Raw genomic sequence first — 11,902 nt, forward strand, 5'->3', positions numbered from 1 at the left:
CATAATGAAATCCTGTCTCAAATAAACAAAGCAAAGATACCTGCTGGTACAGGCGCTCCCAGGAGTCCTGCGTCATGAGGCGGAACAGCGAGAGGAACGCCCACGCAAAGGAATCGAAGCTGGTGTAGTTAAAGTCCGGATTGTCAGAAGTTTTCAGGCAGATGTAACCGCTGGGGCAGTGGCTGCAGCAAGAGGAGAGAAGCGCCATGGTCTGGCCTTGCCGACTGGTGCAGGCCGTTTGGAGCCGTAAGAAAAGGACAGGTTTGAAGTCAGATCTGAGCTCAGAGCTCAGCCTTCCCCTTATCGGGGAAGATTTAGTGTGAGGCTCAGTTTCCCTCATCCATAATATAGGGAAGCTAATGCTTTTGTTCAGTTTGCCCATGTAGAGGAGTAGCCTGGGGGAGGCCAGATGACAGGCCTGACCTGATTCTATAAGAGGTCAAGCTTTTGTCAGCGTACACCAGGAAAAGGAAAGGTGGTGTAGCCACAGAGCAAAGTCACAAGCCTGCTGGCACCATCCTCAGAGTTAACCATCAAGGGGGACTTACATTAGCCAAGTTCAGCGACAGATTACATGTAACAATGAAAACATCACCTGCCACTCCCGAAGTGCTCACTGCACGCCCCTCTCTTCCCCAAGTGCTGCACAAACAATGGATGCAATCATCTCAACGGTCCTTACTTCAAGTGAGGACGCTGAGCTCAGAGAGAAATCAGCTGCCTGAACCCAGAGAGCATCATTAAAGATGGAGGCATGCCCCGATACCAGCTACACTCCAGGGCACCATGCCAACACAAAGGAACTCCATTTTTTGTTAGCTTTTTGATTTGTTTTGTTATTTTTGTCTTATTGGGGTTCTTTTTGGTTATCTGTTTTTGGTTTTTGTTTTGAGAATGTGTGTGTGTGTGTGTGTGTGTGTGTGTGTGTGTGTGTGTACATATATATATTATGCACAGAGTTAAGAGGAATATGATCAAAATGTATTGTATGAAAAAATTATTTTTAAAAAATAAGAACTTTAAAATGGAGGTATCTAACCAGTGAGGAACCGAGCACTGAGCCTGCTTCTCCTCCTGGTGGGGGAAGCGGCATCTCATGGATGAGTATGGAGTAGGGCACTGAGGTCTCCTCCCTCGTATCAAGGGGTCTGTGTGGTATTGAGCAATATGTCTGCCTCAGAACATGTGAAATGATTCCCCTCCCAAGTGGGGATAGCCTGGTCAAGGGACCAGGAATCCTGGCATTATCTCCCAAGAACAACCTCTGGGGCTCTCCTCATTGCAGACTTTCATGTAAACATATAACCTTGGGACCCACAGAACTGCTTAGAACTCTGACAAATTAGTTATAATTAATTCCAATTTTATCTCCACTGTGACTGGAGTTTGCAAATCCCCCGACTCCCATGTTTACAGGAAGCCCTTGGTTTTCTTTCCTGTAAGTTCCATCATTATCTCTGAGGACATGTCTGTTTCTGTCTCCCATGGAGTCCTCTCTAGCCACGCCACATATCTACTAGCTGCTTATCCCAGCAGCCCAGTGCACCAACAGTTAACTGTCTGTGACAGTCCTTACCCAGTTTCCTCAGTGCAGCGAACACTGCACACAAAAGAAGATTCCAGCTATGGGGGCTGGCGACAAGGGTGCTGAAGTACCCAAGGATCTGCCTTCAGATCGCTGGCATCAATATAAAAAGCTGACTGTGGCAGCACATTCCTGTAATTCGTGTTGGGGAAGCCAGCCTAGACAGGAAGATCCCCAGAGCTTGCTGAGCCAGCTAGCCAAATCTCTCTCTCTCTCTCTCTCTCTCTCTCTCTCTCTCTCTCTCTCACACACACACACACACACACACACACACACACACACACACACACACACACACACACACACACACACACACACACACACACACACACGAACACATAAACACAGCCACGTACACAAAATTCCTGCTGATATTCACCACCTTGGAAAATACCAAAAGGAAAAGCTGGAAGAATCTATACGGAAAAAAAAAATGGTAAAAACCACCAGGTATTTTCTGTTACTCACTTTCCATCTTGAGACCCTAGACCTTAGGACTCCAGTTTTAGCTTGAGCCAGCCCTAGAACCCAGCTTTTGTGACCCCAGCGAACCCCCTCACTCCACTATCGCCAGTCCCTCCCTTCTACCCAGGCTGCTGGCTGCACATTTCTGATGGGAGGTCTGCCTCTCTAGTACTTGAGATGGGGACATAGGTGAACCCCAGAACTTTGTCGTGGAGAGTCATGGGTCACTCTGGAACCATTGGCTTCAGAAATACCATCATCTAGCTGGGAAGAAGACCACATTTCAAAATAGAAGGAAAGTGAAAACCAATGTTCAAGCAACACTTTTCTGGAGCCAAAGACACAAGAACTTTGGGGAATAAAGAGGTTAGGAAGGCTGATATTGACCAACTGTGTTTGTCTCTATTGCTTAGCTCTGTCTGAGTTACTATTCTAGTGAGATGGTTAAGGCTGAGTCTCATTGTGATGGCTAATACTGACTGCCGCCTCAACAGAATCTAGAATTACTTAGGAAACAAACCTTTGAGGCATTTGCCTGAAGGAGTTTCTAGATTTGGTTAGCTGAGGTGGGAAGATGCCTCCTAATGTGGGTAGCACTGTCCCACAGGCTGGCGTCCCAGGCTGAATAAAAAGAAGACAGCAAGCTGAACGGTCATCTGCTTCCTGCCTGAGGGTGCGACATGACCAGCTGCCTCACACTCCTGCCTCCATGCCTTCCTCATGTGTGAACTGTGCCCTGAAACTGTGAGACCAAATAAGCCCCCCTCCCTGTGTGGGCTTCTTCTCACATATTTGGCAGCAACAATGACAAAGTAACGACTACATTGGGTCCCATTTGTCTCCACATAGGCAACAAAGACGAGTGGCCACTATGAATCATGATTTTTCATGTGATCAGTGATGGCAGTGGGGAAAACGGGCCTTTCTGACCTATTGCCTGGACCTCTCCTGCTCTCTCTCCACCCCAGCGGCCAAAGCAGGAGGCAGAGATGAGGGTCTGTACCCCTTAGCTCAGTTCTTACTTTCCACCCTTTTCATGGAGTCACCTCCATTCAAGCATCACTTGTTCATCCAACCGTGAAGTGTCATGCCTGTCCTTCAATATTAGCCTCAACTGCTGCCTCCAGGAAGTCCCCCTGACTTTCTATCTCACCTTACAGCATCATCCATTGTGTTTTCCCAGCCTATGGAGCTCCAGACACAGTATATGTTTCTATGGCATAACATCTTGATGCACATACAAAAGAGACCAAAACACAGCTGGCTTACATCCTGAATTCAGCCTGCAGAAATATTTTGTCTGGCCAATACGATAGGTAGATATTTTGGGGAACTTGTAACAAAATTTCTGACTAGGTGTTAGCATATAAAAATTGAAATTTCTTGTCTCCTTTGTTGAGCTAGCCTAGCTAGAAGCAGGGAACACCCATTTTCACATGGCAACCAAAAGCTGGGCTGAGCAATAGCCCCTTTGATGGGGCACGAACTCTCAGTTGCTATGGTTCCCTCCTGGCCCTTACCGTTCACTTGTTGTTGTGTGCCTGACCTCTGTAAGAATTTGAAATTGCGAAAATGTTATGCATGTATCTCTTCCACTGTTACACACAAAAAATAATGAAACCCAAGGATGGAATGAGCTATGATGCTCAAATGTTTAGCTTTAATCCAAACATGCTGGTTTCTTCTGGGAATTGGCCATTTGTTCCTCCCTTTTGGGTATCTGAACCCCTTTGGGTTGTGACCCTGCCACATTTCATTGGGAGGTGAGGTCTGTTTCAGCCCTTGGGTCTGTGCTGACTTGTGACTTGCTTTATTGAAGGGGATGCAGAAAGAACGTCACTGTGTGTGAAATCAAGACTTTCACTATTTGCCTTGGAATCCAGTGTCTGCACAAGGACAGCTCAAGCCAGACTTCTGGGAATAAAAGATCAATGGAACATACAGATACCTTACGGCAAATCCATCTGCTGCTTGCAGATGCCTGGAGAATTAGCCAAACACCAGCTGGTCCATGCTCTTGAGCACTGAGCCACAAGCTAAATGGTTGCTGTGTTAAGTCATAAAATCCTGGAGTCATTTATTACACATCAAAACCTGACTAATACACTTACTCTCTGTGAGGCTGTGTGTGCATGAGATGCTCAGATGTTGCATGAGTACATGTATGTGGAGGACAGTGTTGAACATCAGGCATCTTTCTCAGTTCCTCTCCTCTTTATCTTTTGAGATAGTGTCTCTCACTGAGCTTGAAGCTCATTGGTTGAGTTAAGATGGTTGTCTAGCCAGCTCAGTGGACCTGCCTGTGTCCAGATCTCTGCCCCAAGGCCCTGAGGAACTTTGTCTACAGGTCTGCACTGACGTGCCCAAGTTTTTATGTGGGTGCTGGGGAATCACACTCAGGTCCTCAGCCTTGCACAGCAAGCATCTTACCAGCTAAATCCTGTTGGCTGTTCCCCGTCTCATGAGTTTGAAGATGGTAGTGTCTATGGTATTCATTAATCCATTATCTTCGGGATTCTACTCTCTCTGCACTGAGGATGTGATGGACACAATGGAGAAAGGATGTTGGACATCGGTGCAGTCAGGGGATGAGTACTCACCCAGCATCAGATCCATTGCCACATAATAAAGGCTCAGTAGTGCCATTCTTGATGTAAAAATTGTCTAAAGAAAGGGAGAGACAAAGCCTCACGGTGTGTTCTCAAGTTGCTAACCTAGGCCATGGGTGTCAGAGATGACACTTCCTGTCTAAGTGAGGTCAGTCGCTTTACCTACAAGCCTTCCAGGGACACTCAAGAAGCCACACACCCTTCCAAGCCACTTGGAGGCTGTGGGAGCCAGGAAATCTTGCTTTTAGGTGGGGAACTTGTCAAAGGTTTCTCTTGCCCAAGGGAAACTGGTCAGCAGGAAAGTGGGGGAGGGGAGTACAACCCCACTCAGGAGCGATTCATTGGAAATGAAATGCCAGTATACCCATGCAGACGTGCAGGGCTTTGGGCCATCCAGTCCCGGGGTCCCCATGCTGGTCTACTGCAGAGTGTCTGCTCACCTGCCATTTGAGATGAGAAATTATAAGCATTGTGGGGGTCTGTGCTCCTCTTGATACATTTGTTCTTAAGGTTCCCCTTGAAGAGCTGCAGGCCCACCAAGGCAAAGACACTCAGGCAGAAGACAGTGAGGATGGTCACGTCAGCCAGCTTTCTCACCGAGTGGATCAGGGCTCCCACAATGACCTTCAGTCCTGTGGGAATGTGACAGAGATGTTCCCACATGGGTGAAGTGCCACACAGAGCACAGGTATGCACCATGGCTATCCTCATTACACACAGGTGTGATGCACCTACATACTCCGGGCAGTTCCAACTCAGCTTCTTGTCTTCAATTGCCAATGTCATCTTCATTATAAGAGCAAGCAGCTGAGGCCCCACAGTGCAGCTCTTACAATCTTAAGGCTAATAAATGATTCCACTGAAACCCCCTTTTGGGTGCCTGGAGATGTATGTAGCTCAGTGGTAGAGCAGTTGCCTAGCACACTCAAGACTCTGAGTTCTAGCCTCAGCATTGAGAAATTTACGTTGAGTCCCAGCCATATCCCCTGCTGTTCTAGCTGTGAGGTTGATCTTTCCGCTCTAATCATGTGGTGTTTGTCCTTCTACATTCATTTCAGTCCTGGGAAGCAGCTCGAGACTTGAGGTGGACAAATTTCAGAGAGAGAGAGAGAGAGAGAGAGAGAGAGAGAGAGAGAGAGAGAGACAGAGACAGAAAGAGAGAGAGAGACAGAGACAGAGAGAGAGAATGTGCATGGGAGGTGGGGGGTGGGACAACGTGAGAGACAGAACCTCAAAGACACACAGAGATGGACTTAGCGACCAGTGAGGTTATGAAAGACACAGCACCACTGGAGCAGGAACTGGGAAATTCTGAGGAAGATTAGATCAGAGTCAAGCACATCTGGCTGCGAAGATGGAGCCCCTGCTCGTTTGAGGAGGGATGGTCTGTTAATGAAATTGCCTTCTTTCAGGGAACAGTGTCATAGACAGTGGAGAGCATTCTGACCCACAGTCTAGGACCCATCGGTGTCATTTTGGTGGAAAATTGATTTTCTTGGCACCACACATGGGAGACCCTATACTGAGAGCTGAGTGACACATATGTTGTCAACTAAAGGTGATTCCACAGTATTGAAGGAAGCGACCTTCCTTGTATCTTACTAGGGATGGACACTTAAGTTTCTCCTATGCCTAAAGCCTCAGTTTCTTCATTAGCTAGGTCAACAGTCAGTAGTTTCTGTCCTGGAGAGGAGAGAGAGAGAGAGAGAGAGAGAGAGAGAGAGAGAGAGAGAGAGAGAGAGATGTGTGTGTGTGTGTGTGTGTGTGTGTGTGTGTGTGTGTGTGTCAAAGAAGGGCAGTAGAAATGAATGTTTGTTCTGTTGAACAAACGCGTTGGCGAAAGCCATTCACCTGGGATCACAGAAACAGTTTTCAGGGCCCTGAGAACTCGGAATGTCCGTAGGCCTGAGATTCCTCGGAGGTCTATCGCTGCACCAACATACCTGTAGAACCAAAGGCACTCCTCAGCACTTTCTCAGGGCGACAGTTTCAGGGTACATGCAGCACACACAATGGTAGTCACAGGGAGAGGAGCCTTGGGAGATCAAGACAGACAGGCATATCCAGAGGCATTGCCATCTACGGATTGGCATGGATGCCCAGTAAACCACCACATTCTTTTTCAGAAAGTACCATTTCAAGAGGTGAACAGTTGGATTTCAAACACACAGGCTTGATGAACCTGCCTCCTCAGATACTGTTCAGTAGGATTAACGCTGAGCCTCATTTGACCTGTGTTGGCCAGTTATTAACACAGAACTTTGGTTTGTCCCTATGGGCATGGAACGAGCTGTTATGTATTCCAATACCCAAGCCACAAGGCTCCACCAGAGGAAACTGGATGGAGATGAGGAGGTAATCCAGATTATGAGCATGGACACCCCCAAAAGTCCTACACCCCAAAGCCTACAAGGAACACACAGCTAGAGAGGGGGAACACTCACGCCAGGGTGATGACACTGAAATCCAGCCAGTTCCAGGGGTCTCGCAGATAAGTAAACTCATTTAGACAAAATCCTCTTGCCAGGATCTTGATCAGAGCTTCGAAGGTGTAAATGACAGTGAAGGCATACCTGGGAGGAGGTGGAGAGACATTAACTGTGTCACGGAGCGACCAGGTGCTTCCTCTGCCGGGGTGAGGACTGAATCCCTGTGGTTCTTCCAAGGAAACACATACAAAGACCGTAGCCAGGGTGAAGGAGAGGGGGCGGTAAGGAGCTAGGCCACACGTGGAAGAGCCGCACAAGTGGACTGGGTGGGGGGAGGGGGAGAAGGAGAGAGGAGAATTGTGAGTGACGGCAGCAGACCGTGAGTGGGCAGAGGACAATGTCAGGTGAAGAACGAGGTTCCTGTTTAGTATGAGGGCTCCTATGGATTCTGGAGGTTCCTTTCCCAGCCTGTGGGTGCTGGAAGATGTGGAAGAGGCACAGGTCTCTGTCATTGTCCTCTTCCTGCACCTTCCTACTTCCAGCCCTCTTCTCTTTTCTCACCTCCTGGCCTCCTTACTGTAGAAGAGAAGACATCTGATTCATGGGTGTTTTCTCAGCGGGCAGAGCCTAATGGAATTGGGTGTCTCCAAACAGCCCCTTTGTTCTGATGCACCCCTTGTTGGGTTTAGATTTGAAGAGCTGAGGTTGGAAGTGAGGTGATGTTTCTGCAATGCTCAGAATCCTTTGATCACCAGTGGCAATGGCTGTTACACTCTGGCTACCATCAGATCTACCCGAAGGCCTTGCTCCAGGAGGTTCCTGGGCTGTCCTCACAGTGTCTGGTTCAGTAGGTCTGAGGTGGGACTCAAGGACTGGAATTTCTAACACGTTCCCAGCTAATGCTAATATGCTGGTTGGGGAACCATGGGCTCTGGGACTCAGATGTATACATAAATTGCACATGATTTGGTTCAGAGAAAATGGCTGATTTGCAGCTGTGCAAACGTGAGAATCTGAGTTCAGATCCTTGGCATACATGTAAAAAGCCAGGTGTGGCAGCACGTGTCTGTGCTTCTAATCCCAGCACTAGGTAAGTGGAGACTGAGGCTCCCTGGCCAGTCAATCTGGCTGAATCTATGAGCTCTAGGCTTAATTAGATACCCTGCCTCAAAAACCAAGGTGGAGAACAACTGAGAAGAACAGTACACCAGCCTCTATCTCCACTTGCACCAACCCATACACATGCACATGTACACACACACACACACACACACACACACACACACACAAATAAAAATTTAAATTATAAACATGTGCTTTTGTGTGAAGAACGTGAGGACTCTTGACTAAACATGCATTTACCCCATCCTTTCTGAAGCTCCTTCAGGATGACAGAGGATTTTTCAAAGACATGAAGCCAGTAGGATAAGTACAAGCTGCTCTGCACAACCCTGCATGGTTCGGGACGTAGAGATGCTCAGGACTCCAGAGGGTGGGCTGTGGAAGAAGGAGTGGGCGAGGCACAAAGGCCTGTTCCATTCTCCTCAGGAAGAGCTGGGCCTTCTAGACCCAGCTTCACCACCCATTCGTTGGGGAATTACCCTCTACTGACTGGACTACAGGGACTGCACGCTTATTCTCAGCAGGTGACCATGAGGGGGAATGACACAGCCTGAGGCTGGAAAGCAGAATTTCCACAGGAAGGCAGGCACCTCCCACTTCTGCCTTTGCTGAGTTCCTGGAAGTCAGTCAGATTCACAGCTCATGAAGATCTAGCCTGTTCTCTGTCCATCAGGGTCTAGTCATGTAGCCCAGGCTGGTCTTGAACTTGTGATCCTCCTACATAGCTTTCTGAGTGTTGGGATCACAGGAATCTAGTCTCGGCAGACACAACGCTGTTAATAAGAAAGCTGGCCAAGGAGTGTTGTGAATTTGAGGGATGCTTGGAATCAAAACCAAACCAGGAGGCAGGCATGGTGGTGCATTCCTGTGATCCCACACTTGAGAGGATGAAGCCAAGGATTGCTGTGTCCACAGGCCAACGGGTGCTGTATAGCATGGTCCTGTCTCCAACCACATCACCAAAATAAAACAAAAGTCCAGGGAACCAAAGAGGGTGTAAAAAGAAGTAGTAATGAAAAGAGGACTAAGAAAATCTAGAGAAAGAAAAATCCCAGCTATTTTTAGAGAGTTAAAATTTGAGATAAACATTTCTTAATGCAAGAACAGGAATCTATATTTAAAAAAAGCATTAAAGAACAAAACAGAACTTACGGAAGCAAGATTGCAAATAGTTTTAGAAATCTCAGAAAATAAAACCCAAATCAGGAATGAATAAAATGGAAAATCAGGGGATCTGTTTGCTCCCAGACTAAGAGGAAATCTGGAAAGAAATAGAATGGAGGAAAACATCATAGGAATTGTTCAATAAAATAATTCCCCAAATGAAATATCTAAGTCTTTAAAACATGGGCAAGTATTCAGGAACATGGAGGAAAAGAGTTGAAAATCCATCATCACAGCAGAATTCCACAAAGTTTCACATCATTCTGCACCAAGAAAAGCTCAACATTCTTCTTGAGAGACAAAGAGAAAAACAAAACATACAGGCTATCCATAAAGGATCGATGTCTCAGTCACTGTCCTGTTGCTGTGGAATGACACGTGACCAAGATGACATGTAAAAGAAAGCATTTATCTGGGGGCTGGCTTACAGATTCAGAGGTGAGTCCATGATCACCACAGCAAGGAGCAGGGAGGCAGGCAGGGAGGCATGGGGCTGGAGCAGTAGCTGAGATCTTACATCCTAATCCACAGGCAGGAAGCACAAAGAGAGCTTGGCCTAAGCTTTTGAAACCTCAAAGCCCACGCTCAGGGACATACTTCCTCCATGAAAGCCACACTTCCTAATTCTTCCTAAACACTCCATCAATCAGGAACCAAACGTTCAAATATGTGAGCCTATGGGGGCCATTCTCATCCAAGCCACCACACTGAGAATAAAAAACACTATCAGATAGCTCAGGGGCTACCCTGGCTTGGAAGGAAGGTCAAAGCCTCCAAATTTGACGGTAAAAACTTTCCAATACAGAATTTGTTTGAAGTTAAACTAACATGAAGGGATACGAAAATCTACAAACATTTACTTCCTGGCCCCCGCCTGTGAAAATCTAGACTGACTTTCCCAGCACAACAAGAAAGCCATCAACAAACACTGGAATGTTTTGGATCCCTCCAAGGAACAGAGAAGGAAGAAAACTCCAGGAAAAATCTCTTTACTAGGGAACTGTGGGTCCAGCCGAGGTGAGAAGCAAAGGGTACCAGGAGTGATTTATCTGAGAGAAGTGGAGACCTGTGGGTAAGCTGCTGTATTCAAATGGGCAGAATAGTGAATCGAGTCTCTGGAGAAGGGTTTGGGACAAATGAGGGATAAATACGTAGAAAACTGAGCAAATGAAGACATGAAATCCTAATAAACTCCAGAGAAACAGTGTGCAAGCTGGAATTGATAGGGCTGGGAAGATGGTTCAGTGGTTAAGATCATGTATCACTCCTAGAACCAAGTTAAAATTAAAATATAATGTTCTAGAACTGTTGGACGTGGTAAAAGCAGCTCTATAATATATGTTCACAGCTGTAAATGCCTATGTTAAAGTAAGAGGCATCAAATAACTTAATGGTGCATCTCAAGGTCTCAGGAAAAAAGAAACGAGCCAAACTCAAGAGCAGTAGGAGAAAAATTAAAGATCAGAGCTGAAATTAGTGAAATGCAACTAAAAATGTCATAAACACTAACGAAGCATATTTTGTTATTTGAAATGATAACATTGGCAAGTGCTTACTAAAGTAATCAATAGAACGAAAGGGCACAAGCTAATAAAACTAGAGACAGGAAGGGTATTGCATGTGCCACTGAGACACAGGGAATCACTGGGAATTTTTAAGATGTGCGTGTGTGTGTGTGTGTGTGTGTGTGTGTGCGCGCGTGTGTGTGCGTGCATGTGTGTGTGTGCGTGTGTATGTGCGTGCATGTGTGTGTGTGCGTGTGTATGTGCGTGCGTGTGCGCGCGTGCGTGCGTGTGCATGCATGTGTGTGCGTGTGTGTGCGCGCACGTGTGCGTGTGTGTGTGTGTGTGTGTGTGTGTAGACAGAGACGTGGAGTTCAGAGAACAACTTGCGGAAATCAGGCCTCTCCTTGTACCACGAGTCTCATCAGACTAGATGGTAAGCATTCTTACCTTCTGAGTCATCTTAGCCCACTAGGGAATACCTTGAAAGCTTATATTCTAATAAATTGAAAACTCTTGAAGAAATTGACACATTTCTAGAAACACACAATCTAAAAATATAGAACTGGGAAGTTGTAGAACCTAAACAGATCGATAGCAAGCCATGAAACTGAAGAAGTATTCTCCCATCAAAGCAGCCAGGACCAGATGGATTCACCACATGTTTAAAGCTGAATTCTCCCAGGTGTTTAAAGAAAGAGACAGAATGCTTCCAAGCTCATTCCACAGAGTCTGTATTACCCTGGCACTAACACTAGACAAAGACACACACACACACACACACACACACACACATACACACACACACACACACACACACACACACACACAGAGAGAGAGAGAGAGAGAGAGAGAGAGAACTATAGTCTGAGATCCTTCATGAACAGACAGCAGAAATCCTCAGCAAAAACCTTGCAGAATTTAACAGCACATTAATAAGATCACACACTGCCATCAAGTTGGTGTGTAAACAATTGTTCAACACCTGCAAATCAATAAGTGTAACACAATCACCTCGTGGATGCA

General features: G+C 46.5%; 1 protein-coding gene across 3 annotated transcripts in view; it reads right to left on the bottom strand.

Annotated features, from left to right (window-relative positions):
* Scn10a (sodium voltage-gated channel alpha subunit 10) overlaps positions 1-11,902 on the bottom strand; it is a 95,537-nt gene that overhangs the window by 63,318 nt on the left and 20,317 nt on the right. For all 3 annotated transcript variants that reach the window (XM_036193021.1, XM_036193024.1, XM_036193022.1), the window contains exons 4-8: positions 7,104-7,232; positions 6,511-6,602; positions 5,100-5,291; positions 4,651-4,714; positions 41-182 (exon numbers count right to left, since the gene is read on the bottom strand). In XM_036193021.1, the coding sequence (XP_036048914.1) occupies positions 41-182; positions 4,651-4,714; positions 5,100-5,291; positions 6,511-6,602; positions 7,104-7,232 (619 nt within the window). The remainder of the gene's footprint in view (positions 1-40; positions 183-4,650; positions 4,715-5,099; positions 5,292-6,510; positions 6,603-7,103; positions 7,233-11,902) is intronic.

The sequence above is a fragment of the Onychomys torridus genome, chromosome 7 (assembly GCF_903995425.1).
Source record: "Onychomys torridus chromosome 7, mOncTor1.1, whole genome shotgun sequence".
In the NCBI taxonomy this organism is placed as follows: domain Eukaryota; kingdom Metazoa; phylum Chordata; class Mammalia; order Rodentia; family Cricetidae; genus Onychomys; species Onychomys torridus.